This window comes from Hypanus sabinus, chromosome X1 (genome assembly GCF_030144855.1).
Source record: "Hypanus sabinus isolate sHypSab1 chromosome X1, sHypSab1.hap1, whole genome shotgun sequence".
NCBI lineage: Eukaryota > Metazoa > Chordata > Chondrichthyes > Myliobatiformes > Dasyatidae > Hypanus > Hypanus sabinus.
Window position 1 is genome coordinate 47,760,486 of NC_082738.1, and position 16,700 is coordinate 47,777,185.

Below are 16,700 nucleotides of genomic sequence, written 5' to 3' on the forward strand. Positions count from 1 at the left end.
CATTCCCCCACCATTGATGCTGCCCACACCCGCATCTCCTCCATATCCTGGACATCCATGCTTGCCCCATCTTCCTGCCATCTTAACAGTAATAGAGTTCCCCTTGTCCTTATCCACCACCCAACATGCTTCCACATCCAGCATATCAGTTCTGCTACATTGAATTGCTTTCTAGTCTGCTTCAGCAATGGGCAATGTTCCTCGCCCTCAGGCCCAGGCCCTTCCACCTCAATTCAGCCTGTACACATTCCGCCACAACCATCTTGTACCGTTGAGACTTCAGTTCACGCTGCAAAAATACCAGGTCGTACAGGCCGTTCAAAAGCTCAACTCCAAAAGGGAGGTTACAGGCTATTGATTACAGTGATTGTCTTTGGGGGGAAAGCGTGTTTAATACAGTAATTTATAGTGTTTGCTGCCAGCAAGTCATCGCTGTGCTGCACCAGCACCGTCGAGCACCTCTGCTTTATCTGCCAAAAGCAGAACTTCCTGGTGGCCAATCACTTTAATTCCAATTCCCATTCCCTTTCTGACATGTTGGTCCATGGCCTCCTCTTGTGCTATGATGGATGGTGGAGGGGCAACACCTTTATATTCTGTCTGGATAGCCTCCAACCTGGTGACACAAATTTTGATTTCTCCTTCTGGTAAATAAAATTTCCCTCCCCCTTACCTCTTTGCACCTGGCTGTCACCTTCCCCTGGTGCTCCTCCTCCTTTCTATTCTTTTATGGTTCACTCTCTTCTCCTATCAGATTCCTTCCTTTCTAGCCCTTTACCTTTCCCACCCACTTGGCTTCGCCTAACGCCTTCTAGCTATCCTCCTTCCCCTTCCCCCACCTTTTTATTCTGATGTCTTCCCCCTTTCCAGTCCTGAAGAAGGGTCTCAGCCCAAAACATCGACTGTTTGTTCATTTCCATAGATGCTGCCTGACCTGCTGTGTTCCTCTGTCATTTTGTATATTTTGCTTTGGATTTCCAGCATCTGCAGAATTTCTAGTGTCCTATCTGCCATTGCTTTTCCCTCCTTGGCAACTGACCAATGTTATTTTGCAGTCAAAGACTGTCCTTCTCGTTATCACAAAATAAGTTTTTGTGTTATCTGTGAACTTGCTAATCCTATCTCCCACATTCATATCGAAAATATTTTCATATATCTTCTGGGCTCTCATCTTGTACGACCTCTGCAATTCATTCTTTTAAAGTGGAATATGTGCCATGTAAAAACAGAGTACAAGATGGTGGCTGCTACCTGTTCTCCACAGTGCAATGTTCTTCATGATAACAGACATAGAAATGAACGTACATATTTGGGAGCAGCAGAGAGCCATTTGGTCTTTAGTTTTTTTTTGTGCTGCACTTTAGCACATCCTAGGAAATAACAAATTTCAGTACCCATGACAGGAAACTATGCAACATTACATAAGGAACAATGTAAACAGAAAAGCTTTGAGAAAATGCCCTGAGCATAATGTCTAATCTTCATGAATAGTTACATGCTGTAATAGTTTTAGTTTCTGGGAATGATCAGTCATTGTAAACTTTGCATCAGCTCCAAGATAGCCACAGTACTTGGTGTACTTTCATGCTCCAGGAGGATGGTCACAGTAACACTGCCTTTTTTCTGCTAATATGCAGCACTTGTGTGTTTCCAGCCAGCTGAGTTAACGGGTCCAGTTATAATGTCCAAATATATTTGAGAAGTAAGTGTGCTGATAGAATAAGATGGAGTGAAGAGTAGATAGTCTTTGCACAAAATGTATTGGTTATTTTCTCACTACTGCCTTATAAAATCAATGTACCATAAGACATTGAAGCAGAATTAGGCCATTCAGCCCATCGAGTTTGCTCCACCATTTGATCATGGCTGATCTATTTTCCCTCTCAACCCCATTCTCCTGCTTTCTCCCCGTAACCTATCATGCCCTGACTGCAATATTTCTCTCGCAAAGTTGCTGAAAAGTTATGGAGATCTGCATTGACAGTTTGTAGAAACTGTGTAGCCACTTGCTCTCACAAACAATGTGAGGTGATATTCATTGAGCAATGAATAATGGGCAAGAACACAATACCCTTCCCCACCCCCTTTCAAATAGGGCCCAAAATCTATCCTGTCCATTTGAGAGCCTTGGTTTAATGTCACATTTTTTTAAAAAAGCACGTTTGGCAATGCAGTTTTCTATTATAACTATGCTGAAGTGTCAAGCCGAGGTTCCATGCACCTATAGCTTCTGATTCAGAGGCAAGTGAGTGAGGAATGAGTATTACCAATGGAGTAATCTTTCTTGATGTATCCTCAGGTTGGTAACTGTGCTTTCACTGCGGTCAGTTGCCAATGTGAATGCAGATGAGCTCGGACAATATCAGCTGCTATAAATGCATCTCTTAATTGTAAAGGTCATGAAAATAGAAATTTAGTGCAATTGCAGTTGGAATGTTAACCAGAATGTTATAATGCATTTCTGTATATTGGCAGTGAAGTGCTGAATCTTGAGAAGTGAATCTATCTCTAAATGTGGTAATAATTGTTTCATTGGAATGTGAACAACTGTGAGTGCTTTCATTCACATTACAGAAAGAGGTGAAATGGAGATTAAAAAAATTCTTCTCAGTTGATATCACTTTTAATACAGTTCTAGTTGGAGAGAATCCTAAATGTTGCTTTTGGAGGGGACCATTTATTTGATGCTAGGAGCCATTGGAATACTTTAACATTGATTTAAGATCCATGGTTTATGTGTTTAGTGTGCAGAACTTCAAATGAAGTGTTAAGGCTCAGGAAGTGGACACTTGGCCCATTAGTTGTCTCTCAGTTTGTAGCGGAGTGATCTGGTCAGTCACAAAGTCATTTCCATCAAGTTCCTGTCCAGTGTCCTCTGGAAAGCTTCAGTACACACTTTGCACCATCTTTGCTGGCAGTTTGTTCCAAATCCTGGCAACTCTTCAAACCGCTCCCCGCCCATTCTTTTGAGACTAAGAACAACTGCAGCCCCACCTTTGAACAGCCTTCCTTTATTTATCCTGTCAAAGCTAGTCCTGATGTCGTACACTTGTCAAATGGCCTTGCAGCCATTTTTGCTCAACTGAGAACAGCCTCAGTGGCTGGAGTCCAGCATTCTAGAAACCATTTTGGTCAGTCCTTCCCACACCTTTTCAGCATGTCCACTTTCTTGAAATTAAGTAACTAGAATTGGATACAATATATCCAGCTGCAACCTACTATCACTCCACCCTAGCTTTGCTGTTGCTTGTGTTCTGTTCTACTGAGCACGGTGAGTATGCTATGTTGGCACCAATCCTTCAGTTGTGTTGGTAGTTAATGTAAATGTCGCATTTCTCTGTTTTAATGTACATGTGATAATTAAATCTGAAATCTAAGGCTGTTTAATTATTCCTAAATGGGAGTTTTGGTTTGATGTAATATCTGATGTTTGTATGTGAGTTGAGTTTTTGGTCTTGTGATAATCCTGTCCCACTGGCTGCGTTCTGCCCATGAATGCCCCAACATAACCAAACATGAATACGGATCACTTGGATGTTTGGGCATCTTCAGTTTTGACAGGTAAAGTGCCACTTCAGCTCTTGCAACTGCAAATCCACCCTTCAACCAGCCTATTTGGCCCCATTGGTTATGTCATCTCCTTTGGAATATTAATAGTTTCCATATAAATCTGCTGTCTTACATTTAACTAATCAAGCAATACAATCCTCATGATAATCTGGAATACTGTGGCTCTAATATCATAGAGGCTTGGTTAGTGACAATGTTCACTGCCCAATTAATATCGAGTGAAATATCTGCAGGATCCTTTATGTTTCTGTTTGTATAAGTAACTAATCAGAAACTGTGTACAGGCAGTCCCCGGGTTATGTACGGGTTCCGTCCCTGAGTCTGTCTTTAAGTCGGATTTTTACGTAAGTTGGAGCAAGTACATCCGGTATTATTTAGCGTTAGTTAGTCAAACGTTTGTCTTGGTATGTAGTATATATTTTACCTTTCTGTGTATATAAAACACTTAAGAAATGTATGTATTCCAATAATTAAACCACTTTGTTGCTTAGTAATAATTGTAGCTTTCATCGGGGCAGGGCCTTTCACATGCTCCATTATTCTCACTTTATCCGTTATCCTTTAAAATTGTTCCCATCGTTGACCGACTGTAGCCTAACGATTTTCCAATGACTGATGGCGTTTCACCTCTTTCCAAACGCTTTATTATTTCCACTTTATTTTCAATTGCAATCGCTTCCCGTCAATGGATCAGAAACACTGTAGGCGGTGGGTCCCGAGCTCTGTCAGCTCCCGAGGTTCACTGGGTCCTAAGGACCACCGCACTGAATTCCCCAGGTCTGCACTGAGACAGGCTAAATGGGACAAGTGGGGGTTGTGCTGGATTTGGGTATTTGATCCTCCACAATATTCCGTGTGGGAATTTAACCTGGAGGTGGCAGAGTTTTTGCTTACGAGGTCAAGTTACGAGTTCGACATTAACCCGGGACGGGAACGGTCTGTCACTAGATCGAACTCGGGAACCTCCATTCTCCAGCCTGGCGCTGACCTCACTGCGTCACCAGCCGACTGGAACGGGGGGGGGGGGGGGGGGGTCAAAGTGAATCTTACAAAGAAAAATTTAAGCCAAATACAAAGTTAAACACTCAACACAGTGTCAACGGCAACGACTTAAAATGGCGGACGGCGTTCCCCTTCCTCGGTTCGTAAGTACGAGTTGTCCATAAGTTGGACGTTTGTAACTTGGGGACTACCTGTAATCAACTCAACTGCAAGGTCCTGTATAATATTGTATCAAAGTTGTATTCAATTCTTCAAGTAACACACAGACACTACAATAAGAACTGCACTTCGGTAAAACATACACATTCCATAAGTTTTTTTTTTGCATTTCTGAGTACACGATCACACTTGAATCTACTTCAAAAGTAAAATTCTGCAGACGCTGGAGATTTTGCAACAAAACACACCTTGCTTATAATGCTCAGCAAGTCGGGAGAAAAGTAAAGTTTAATATTTCACCTCCAAGAGCTTTAGACCTGAAGATGGTTGATCCTGCCTGGCTTGTGGAGTATCTTAGGCAGGGCACGTTCTGTTTTACGTAAATTGTTGTCATTGTCTTATGACTATAGCACATCAACAGGATGTACTTTTTAATTTTGTATTTCTGCCAGATTCTCCTGCTACCTGATAATGCAGGACAGCACATGTTCTGTAGGAGTCACCGCCATCTGTCATTTCACACAGGAGACTATAGCCAAGATGATCTTAACAGCACAGAACAGGGAGTTGGGAATCACTTTCCCAACAAGTCAGTCAACCTCAATGGAGAGAGAAGTAAAGTTACCTATCTGATCTTAAATTTTGTTTTTCTATCTTTGTGTGTTGTTCTTCATTGACTCTATTGTATTTTATTTGTTCTACTGCAAATACCTGCAAGAAAATGAATCTCAATGTGACATAAAGGTACTTCGATATTACTTTGAACATTGAAACAGTAACTTGTTTCTTTCTCCACAGATGCTGCCTGAATTGCCAACTACCTTGAGTACTTTCTGTGCATAGTTCAGGTATCTGTCTGGGTTTCTTTCCCTCCACCACCTCCACTTCTCTCCTGTGAACCACAAATATAACACATGATATTGGATGGAGTGGTCATTTATGCAGAACAGCTTGCACGTCTAGCCACTATTGTGACGACATGCTCCTTCAACCGCACGTAGTAGCTGTGTGGTTTCTTTCTAGTGGTCAGGATATTGGTGTCTCTGGTTTGGTTAACATTAATTGGCTTCATTTGTATGGGTGTGTAGGGCACTTAGAAGTCAGCAACATTGCAAATGATCGCAGACCAAGTAACGACAACAAATTTCTTTCCTAAAGGATGGAGTGAGCCAGATAGGTTGTCACAATGACTGAAATTGGCTCTGTGGACTGATCTGATGTTCAGTCTCAGCAGGGCAATTCACAAAAGCCAAGTAAAATTAAATTTGGAGTTGTGGCCAAAATATTGTTGGCCTCATTGTGACCAATGGTTTCGAATGAAATGACTTCCAGGTAAAATCAAGATTTGCTCAAATCCAGGTTAGCTTGTTGATAAATGGAGTTGCATTTGTTACTTCAGCCCATCAGTGGATTCTGTGGGACGTCCAGCTACAGAGTTTGAGCATTCTAGAATCAAGGAGAGACACTCTTGTATTATCAATATTACACTGGTGAGTGTTGGCGCGTGACCAAGTGGTTAAGGCGTTGGTCTAGTGATCTGAAGGTCACTGGTTCGAGCCTCAGCTGAGGCAGCACGTTGTGTCCCTGAGCAATGCACTTAACCACACATTGCTCTGCGACGACACCGGTGCCAAGCTGTATGGGTCCTAATACCCTTCCCTTGGACAACATCGGTGGTGTGGAGAGGGGAGATTTGCAGCTTGGGCAACTGTTGGTCTTCCATAAAAAAAAACCCTGCCCAGGCTTGTACCCTGGAAACTTACCAAGGCGCAAATCCATGGTCTATCGAGACTAATGGAGGCCTACACACACACTCTCTGAGGTGCCAGTTATGTAGAGTTCCAGTGTCCTCACTCGTACAATTCCTATCCAAGAAAGTTATCTTTTTTTCTTTATTTAATGATTTGATTTTTTTTAATGAGCTTTTATTTTTAATGCTATTTTCATTTCCTTTTAGCAACTGTAATGGCTTTCAAATATCATTGAATATTTTGCAGGCAGGGTTGTGATAAATTTGAGGCTTCCCAGCCTGTCAAATGTTGCTTCCTGATCTGAGGGCGGGCCTCTAGTTGACTCTCTGAGGCCCACTCACTGCTGAAGCCTGGCCAGGCCATGCCAGACACCTGCCGGGAGAGCTCATTTAACTCCCTGCCTGCTTGAGTGCAGCCAGCTGAAACCAGTGCAAATCAACTCCATGCTTCGAGTCCTTTTTCAGAATGCAGAGCTTGGCATTTCAAAGCTGTGGCTAATTTTGCAAAGGACATCTACCCCAGAATTTTGCATGATAAAAGACCATTTCAACTTCTCGAGCCCCTCTCAAGTGAAAAACTGCCTGGTTTATCTTGTGCTAACGCAGGGGTCGGCAACGTTTACCACTAAAAGAGCCAATATGGACCCATTTCCCACAGAAAAGAAAACACTGGGAGCCACAAAATGAAATAACACTGCATACAACGGGGTTTTTTTGCCTTTATGCTATGTATAAACAAACTATAATGTGTTGCATTTTTGAAATTGATGAACTCCTGCAGAGAAAACGAAATTACATTTCTGCATGCAACAAAAACATTTTGAACTCCGAAAAAAAGACGTTGGGTTGAAGGTTACTACATAGGTAGCCTACCTTGGATCGAAGAATTAAAAGAAAGCGCGCACTGGCGGGTGTCAGGCATTGGCAGTGGTGATGTATATTAATAGCGATAAAAAACACGTTGTAGCGGTGTAGCGCTACACGCAGCGCTAAAATAAAGACTGCAGTCAAAGGTAACTTTATTCGAACTAAACAGCCTTGCTTTTAAGCCTCCCTCAACCCAGCCCCCATGGACGCAGATGCTGCAAAAGACGCGTACTCACAAACCCCCGTAGGCTATCTCCCTTAGCCGGAATGCTGGCTAATTGTGAGGAAATGTGTCGCCACACTTAGATTGTACAAGATCACCATAATCTTCAAATTTAGAATTACATTTCAAAAGCTAACAAACTAACATAAAATACATTTTAATTAAATACTGACCAATTATTTCCCAAAGCCACAGGGAGCCGCAGCACAGAGGTGAAAGAGCCACAAATGGCTCGGGAGCCGCAGGTTGCCGACCCCCGTGCTAACGTATAGAACTGATTGAAGGAGCTCCATGCCATTTGCACTGGTCTCTTTGCCATTACAAATGGAGAGAGATGGGTTTCTGGAGAATAATGCTTGTATGGAGTAATAGATTTTGTAGGTGCTGAAGTAGTGTAAGCTACACGAAACACTGGCAGTTACATTATTGCAGATTTGCCAGCATTGCAACTGTGTTTAGTTTTTACCTGTGACATCGTTCGTTCTGGCTGTACAGCTGGGTGCTGGCGTTTATCACTGAGTCAGAAAAGGAGGAACGGAAGCTCTGGTGTCAGAAAACATTTTCTACTTCAGAGGGAGAGCTTACTCAATTCTTTTGGCTGCTGTGCTGCAGGATGCCAGCTGTGAAATATTTCAGGAATGCTGGATAATCCCTCTGTGCTTTCAGAGGTTATGCTGAGTTCTCTGGCTAATTAAGGGTACATGCTAAGATCAATATACCCCTCTATATACTGCCCCTGAGTTCAGAGAAGAAAGATGACAAATATAGACCTGTGCTGAAATTTTAATTGTAGTTTTCTGGACAAGACTTTTTAAAAATACTGACATATTGTGTTTTTTTTCCCCTGCACAAAAGAAGTAATTGCAGGTTGGGAAAAGCTAATGCTAACGAGATCATTGTAACCATCTAATGATAGAGGTGTAATTAATATCACAAAAATAACAGGATAAGCTTGGTATTTTGCATTGGTTTCCTTTATAGATTTAAGCTATGTTGTGTTTTACTGATACATGGCATTATTGGTAGCAGGCTAAGGGAGAACCTGATAGAAGTTTATAAAATTGTGAGAGGCACAGATGGGAGAGACAGACTCTTTTCTCCAGGTAGAAACGTCGTATAGTAGAGAGCATAGATTTCGGATGAGAGGGGAAAAGTTTAAAGGAGATGTTTGGGGCAAGTTTTACGGCAGAGTGAAGGGATATGGATTTTGTGCACATATTTAATATGGCATCATTGTTGGCACAGACATGGTGAGCTGAAGTGTCTGCTCTATTAAACACAGAGCCAGATAATTTTGTGCTGGCATTCATGCTCCATCTTAGTTTTTCCCGTCTATTAGCAGTTCTCCATCCCCCTCTCTGTAAGAGGGTCCCACATATTAAGCTGACTTAACATACGTAACTTTCAAAGGTATTAAAAAAGTAAAATCATAAAATTTCTATGGTTAGTATTCTCGTACAGGCTGTAAATTTATTCTAGAAACTGAAATCGATTTATTGTTCAGACTGTTTCTATGCTGATAATATTATTTGGCTCTTACAGTTTGTGATACTCTTTGAGTAGATCTCAAGTCATAATAGTTTTAGAAAGATGTCCTTGCTTGCAAACTAAACTTTTGATGGTGTATCTCTCATTGTTCCACTTCTACCTTCAGCCTTTTATTTAAAATTTATCTCTAATCTATTTTTACCTATTTACTCTTTTTTTTCTCTCTTGTCTCCTGAAGTATTGTCAAGATATTCAGAATCCTAAGTATACAACCAATCACCCAGCACAGTCTAAGCTTGAATTACACATCAAAACCTGCAAATGACAAACGTTGCAATGCTCCATCAATAAGAGGGGTAGAAACAAATGATCTGGTTTTAGCCGAGTTGTTCCAAGTGCATTATGGTTTTGTGTAAAGCCATAGCTGCCGTAGGGATGCTTTGTAAAATATACAATGATTTATTTTATAAGAGCAGAAATGTTAATTTGAAAGAAATAATGGCATTAGTGGGGATTAACCACTGGATATTTAAAATAGATGATTAATGGTATTGACATCTGTTTCTGATGGGGTTTAACGAATTACAGAGCAGGGTTAGGGGTGGAGGTCTGGCTGCATTATTGCACAGTGATCTGTAATCTATTTCTAAAGGGCTAGCATTTCTTGCCCAAAGCACAAGATGGCTCTACCTCTCTTTCCTTCTTCAAAGTACTTGGGAAGACTTAACACATTGATTAGTTATTTGGGAACCAACTCTAAATAATCTCCTCACCAATGTTCCAGTTAAGTGCTTGGGATGCTTTTTTTTGAAGTAGTATTTAAATGGAAATTCTTGTTCTTTCAGAAGGCACAGTAACGCCCACTGTGAGTTCCTCTTCAAATACGTCTTTTACCAGCTCAACCTCGCTATCATCATCGGATTCCACTTCACCAGGAGAATCAACCTTTCTGACAACTAACCAATCAAGTATGGCAATTGGCACTACAAGCCCAGAATCCCGTTCAAGCACAGAAAGCGGTAACCCAACCTCATCCGTCAGTTCAAGCACTACAGTTTTAACGCCATCCAAAGCAAGTGTCCCAATAGTTACCCCAACTAATTTAGCCTCTGAAGCATCTGCAAATGCAAGCACAGTTGAAGCAATGACCACTGCTTTGCATTCAACAGTTGAGACTACAAACTTCAGTGTCAACCAAACAAACATGCCGGTAGATGTGGCAAGTTCAATAATAAACACAACTCAACCTACAAGTGTGACAGATGATGTCACCCAGGGTTCAACAATCATACCCACAACCATTGCCACCACACTTAATGCCTCAAGCAACTTGACAACTGCAAGTGTATCTACCAATATTACTGTGCCAACAACAAATGGGACAACTGTAGTAGATGCATCTAACACCACAACAGTGACAATGACAGTCAACATAACACTACCAGTGAACACAACAGGTCTCAGTACAGATGTTCCCCATTCGAGCTGGAGTACACAGTCTCAAAAGACTTCAACAACACACTCTACAGGTAAGATGCTTCTGGTCATTTCTGCCCAGTTGGCTGTGAAACAGGCTGGTTGATTTTTAACAACAAGTATTATATAACTGTGAAACTGTTCATAAAAACACAGAAGCTAATTTGGAACCATCCCAACCAAAAATGGACTGTTTAGGCTGATCCTGTTTTCCATTTTGGAATGTAGAAAGGTCTTTGGCTGTTTGATTTATTTTTTGTTCTTATTCTCATCAGTCCTGTTACGCTTCTACTGTCTACCTTAAACGTATGCCTAGTTTTTGCTGTGGTCTGTCAAAGGACATGTAATTAAATTAAGTTGCTGGAGTAATAATCCAGAAGCATGAGTTCAAATCCTGCCTGTGGTATTCAAAGTTAATTAATAATTGGTAACTTTGAAACACGATAACTAACCTTGCTAACAATAACCATAACACTCTACTGGACTGTACTAAAAATTCATGTGATTTTATAATGCACCTCAGAAGGATATCTGCCAGACTTACCTGGTATGGTCTATGCCTGACTCCAGACACACCACATGTGGGTGACTATTAGATGCATCTGCTATAGATTGGCAAGCCACCACCTTCCAGAGGGTAATTGGGATGGCCAATAAATTCTGGATTTGCCAGTGATGTCCAGATCTCAAAAGTAAACATTAATAAAATCCCCCTAGAGTCCCTTTTGTTCCAAAGAAATCAAACCCAGCCATTTTTTTAAAAATTGAAGTAAAATTCTCCAGCCCTGGCAACATCCTTCTGAATCTCTTCTTTATCTTTTCTCCCGATGGCCAGACCTCTGTTTCAAAGTAGGTCTGCTATAATGAGCATTTCTACTGTTCCAGCATGGCCTCTCTACCTTGTAATTTTTCTCCCAAAGCCAACAAAGGCAAGTGCACCTTCCAAACAGCCTTCTGCGTTCTGGAGATCTGTGTATGTACATCCATTCAAAGATTCTCTGTTCTGCTATTTTTTTTCATCCTCCTACCATCTAATGTGTATTCTTTATTTTATTAAACATTACAAAATGTTTGGCTAACCACATTGAGAATCACAAGATTGAAGAATGTGTACCTAGCAAATAAATCTCAGTAAGAGGAACTGAAATGTCTCTATGGCCTTCGTTGATCGGTAGTATAACTTACCAGCACCAGGTGCTGGTGCTCTCAAAGTTAAATGTTTACCATCCCATGACCTTCATTCTTGACGGTAATGACTTTGTTTACTATATGCAGAGTGGAAATTATATGGTGCAGGCTTCACTGATAACTACTGTGATTCACTAGCATTTTACCAGGTGAAACCAACACATAAAAATAACATTTTGGAATGCAGAGCAACATACAAAATGCTGGAGGAACTCAGCAGATCAGGCAGGATCATTTACAATGAAGATTCTGGTTTGCACATTCATGTTGATGACACTCCCACTAATCATTAATACTCTTGACCCATCTCTAATTGGCTCAGTTTTGGAACACTTAATTATATTTGATCCCTCAGCATTTAGATGCATCACCTTTCCTGGAAATTGAAACTGAATCAAGTTGTTTGCAGGACTGTTGTCATATTTGATCCTATTTCAACAACAAACAAATAATCCTGCCATCACTAAGATTCTTTCCACCACTAAGATGTCCCTTGCCTCACCCATGCATTTCTTTGATAGACTTCATTATCATTCCAACACAGATTCAAGTTATTCTGTTTTGAAATGGTCTAAATTAGGGGGAGAACAACCTGGAATGCTTTATTTAAAAAGAAACTAGTTCAGGCTTCTCCAACTTCGATTCTGTGGATTCCAACAAGTCTACTCTCAAGATGTACTGTCCATATTTCAATTCCCACTAAGTTCTGTTCACTCATCAACACTTCATGTGTAGACCCATTCTAATAAGCAATCATTTTAAACCTTCTTATTTTCAAGTACTTCTAGTCTCACCTCTTTCCATCCTGTAAACCTGTCACCTGTATTTCTATTATCCCTGAGCCTAAATTGCTCATGCCTTCAGAAATCGAAAATTTAAACTCTGGAATTCCCTACCTGAACCTTTTCATTTCCCTACTTTTTATTAAATTTCTTCTTTTGAGCCACTTTTAAAACTTGCCTCTCATCAATTCATTCAGCCCATTTGACTTAACATCAATTTTTCTTTAAGATGTCTCAGATGAGACATGCCAAAGGTGTTATATGAATGGAGTAGGAGCAGCAGTAATCGTGAATGACTCCAGTATCGTTAACAGAAGCAAGAAATGGCAGGCAATTTTAATAGAGAGTACGAGGAAAAGAGTAGTTAAGATTTCATGTTAACATTTAATCTTTGGAATGCCCTGACTATATTAAGAAATTCAATGTATGAATGAGAAGAATGATGAATATTTTTGTTTTGCAAACTGATCTTCCTTGAGACTCAGTGGAAAATGGGAAATTGGTTACTGTTGTGTAATCCCTTGTTGGGTAAATAGGCACCTGATTTATTTACAACACTTTTCCATATTACTCACTGATGCAATTTTATTTTGTTCTGCTGAGTAATTTCTCTTTCCATTGGGTAAAGGGGGACCACTAATAATAAATTTCTGATCCTTTTTAGCGTTCTTTCCAGTTGACAAATAGTCAATCAGGTAAACTTGCATAATATTACATTCAAAAGTCATATTTTTGTAGCCAAAGTTTTTGTAAGACCATAAGACATAGGAATAGAATTAGGCTATTTGGCCCATCAAGTCTGTTCTGCCATTCTGTTATGGCAGATTTACTATTACCTTCAACCCCATTCTCCTTCCTTCTCCCCATAACCTTTGACACCCTTACTAATCAAGAGCCTATCAATAAAAACACAAAATGCTGGCAGAACTCAGCAGGCCAGACTGCATCTACGGGAGGAGGTAGTGACGACGTTTCGGGCCGAAACCCTTCACCCTGATGAAGGGTTTCGGCCCGAAACTTCGTCACTACCTCCTCCCGTAGATGCGGTCTGGCCTGCTGAGTTCTGCCAACATTTTGTGTTTTTATTTATTTCCAGCATCTGCAGATTCACTCGAAGAGCCTATCAATCTCCACTTTAAATTTACTCAATGACTTCGCCTGCACGGCCGTATGTGGCAATGAATTCCAGCAATTCACCACCCTCTGGCAAAGGAAATTCCTCCTCATCTCTGTTCTAAAGGGATAGCAATCTATTCTGAGGCCATGCCCTCTGGCCCTAGATCCCGCACCCACCCCACAGAAATTGTCCTCTCCACATTCACTCTCTAGGCTTGTCAATATTTGATAAGTTTCAATGAGATTCTCCCCTTATGAACTCCAGCGAGTGCAGGCCCAGTGCAACCAAACACTCCTCATACATTAACATCCTTTCATTCCTGGAATCATTCTCGTGAACCTTCTCTGGACTCTCTTCAATGCCAGGACACCCTTTCATAGATAAGGGGCCCAAAACTGCTCACCATATTTCAAGTGTGGTCTGACTATTTTGTTCTGGACATGGTCAAAGCTTCACATAGGCTCACAATAAAAGTGTTAGTAATTTTTTTAATGAAAATAAGCCACCTCACTCCTCTATCATTGGCAGTGCTTGACCTGAGTAAGAAAACGTTATTTGTTGAGCTGGTCATCATCCTGTAATGCTCAAAGCTTTTTCTAAACTTGTGAGGTCATGAGAGGGTTGCAATTCATCTAATTTCTACAATCTTGAACAAGATTACCAGCCACTTTGTTATCCATTTTGCAGTCAGCTCTAAACTACAGTTGACAATTTGTTTGGAACTTGGGTAAACCCAATGTTAAAATCCCACAAAAGATTATGAGCTACTCCATAATTACATCCTACAAATCCTTTAATACAAGAATATAAACTGTTACATTTTCTAATCCAAAGCTTTTGATTATCTCTCTTCCATGAATTTCAAACATACCACGTCTGTGACTGTGGTTCATTGCACAATATATGTTCTAAGTAATGTGTTGATATTCTATTTACTTTGTTTCTAGTTCAATGCCAACATTCGACTTGTCCGCCAGGCAGTAAATGTGTGGAACTTTATCAGTCACATACCTGCCGCTGTCCCATTGGGCAATTTATGCAGAGCGGTAACTGTGTAACAGGTAAACTGAAACTCGTTGCTATTGATTTATAATACAACAAGCATAAATGTCTTGCACTATAGTCTAATATTGCATGGAAAACCATTCCTAACAATTCATTACAAATATGCACAAGCTTACCAGGATTTGATGCAGCTAAACTAGAAAGCTTTAAGATGAAAAGAGCTTAAAATTTCACCTCTTTGGGAGTAGACTTAATCTTTCCGTAATTTTGCAGAATTGCTGAGTTCCAATCAGAATCAGGCTTATCATCACCGACATATGTCATGAATTTTGTTTTGTTTTGCGGCAGTACAGTGCAATACATTTTTTAAAAAGTTGTAATAAGAAATATATAAAAAGTAAATGGTGCAAAAAGAGAGCAATGTAGTGACGTAGTGGTCATGGGTTCACAGACCGTTCAGAAATCTGATTGTGAGGGGAAGAAGCAGTTCCTAAAATGTCAAGTGTGGGCCTTCAGGTAGTAATGAGTAAAGTGTATGTCCAGACGGTGAGGGTCCTTAATGAGCTTTTTGGTAATTAGATCCTGTGTTCATTTCCTGCTTTTTTTTAAAAAACATTCAATCCCAACATGAAGTTTGGTCCTTCATATCATGATGTAGTCAGCATAGCACATTTTGAATCATTTGTGCTGATTGATACACTGTTACATATTCCCATGTTTTCTGACTGTTTTGTAATGGTATGTAGGTCGTGTCTGTACTGTTGAGTACTGAAGGGATTCCAAAACTAGTCTTTCTCTACCTCTTGGCTAGGGATAGAATGACAGGCACCAAGAGAATGAGGGAAATAGGATTCAGAATGTCTTAGTTGGCAATCAGTTTTGTGACTCTGTGCTCAGCAAGAATGAGCCCTAATGTCATCTTCAAACCTGCAGATGAGGTTAATGTTGTTGCCTGGCAACCGACCCCATCTCATGGAAGCCAAACTTGGGCTTTCAGATGCATCCTTGTATCTCGCACTGGATCATGGCACCACTGCCAAAAATCAAACCACTGACTCTCAGATGATCACGGACCTCCTCCTTGATCTAGAATTCAGCCTGTATCAACCTTGCTGTCACTCTGATCCACAAGAAGTCAAGAAAGCCATATCACGACTCAAGAACTCCATAGTAGACAAGATACCCGCTAACACCGGTGACAAGCTTTCGTCAAAAGTCCACAGCTTCGTCTTCCACTGGGAAGTGAAGGATCTTTCAGAGACCTCCAGATGTCATAATCATGACCACCTTTTAGAAGGGAGACAAATCCAACATTTGCTATCACAGGGGGGTCGGCCTGCTGTCTTCCTTTGGGAAGGTCATAATCAGGAAGCTTCCCAGTCACAACCTCACAGTGACCGAAAAACAGGCCAATGCCTTTCAAACAGTACTTTTTCCTCAAACTTGTCCTATGTAAGCGATGGTTGACAAAGTGGATAGAGGACGATATTAAATGCAAATAAAACTGTAGCAGATTGCCAAGGAGGTCATTCTGAATCTATTTTCCATGTTTTAATTGACCTGCTCTTGGCATTTGTCATTCAGGGATTGAGGGACATCATTCTCAGATTTGGCAGCTCACAGAAATTAATCTTTCTTGCACTCAGTCTACCAAATCATGCAAGCTGTGATGTTAACCATCAGGCCCACAACAAAGCCAGGCTGTGCTTATTGCCCCAATATTTTTCTTAGACTTTTCTTGTTGTAATCTTGCCCCTCACCTTCAACCAACCTCCTGTAAGAATGGTGCTAGAATGAAGGAGGAGCTGTTTAAGCTTCATTGGCTATAGTACAAAACAAAATTTAACCAAATATCTGTGGCCAAGCAGCTGTATGCAGATGATTCTTGTGTCTGATTGAAGGACAAATGTAAAATCATTGTTGACACTTTCACTTTAGATCAGGGGTTTCTAACCACAGACCCCTCAGATAATGGTAAGGCTCCATGACATATAAAAGGATGGGAGCCCCTGCTTTAGATTATAAAATGATGGAACTTCTACTTCCAGAAGATGGAGGTACTTCATCAATGTG

General features: G+C 40.7%; 1 protein-coding gene across 1 annotated transcript in view; it reads left to right on the plus strand.

Annotated features, from left to right (window-relative positions):
- Positions 1-16,700, plus strand: part of LOC132384915 (protein HEG-like) — a 65,633-nt gene that overhangs the window by 24,469 nt on the left and 24,464 nt on the right. Inside the window, exons 3-4 of the mRNA XM_059956546.1 lie at positions 9,905-10,588; positions 14,570-14,683. Of these exons, the coding sequence (XP_059812529.1) occupies positions 9,905-10,588; positions 14,570-14,683 (798 nt within the window). The remainder of the gene's footprint in view (positions 1-9,904; positions 10,589-14,569; positions 14,684-16,700) is intronic.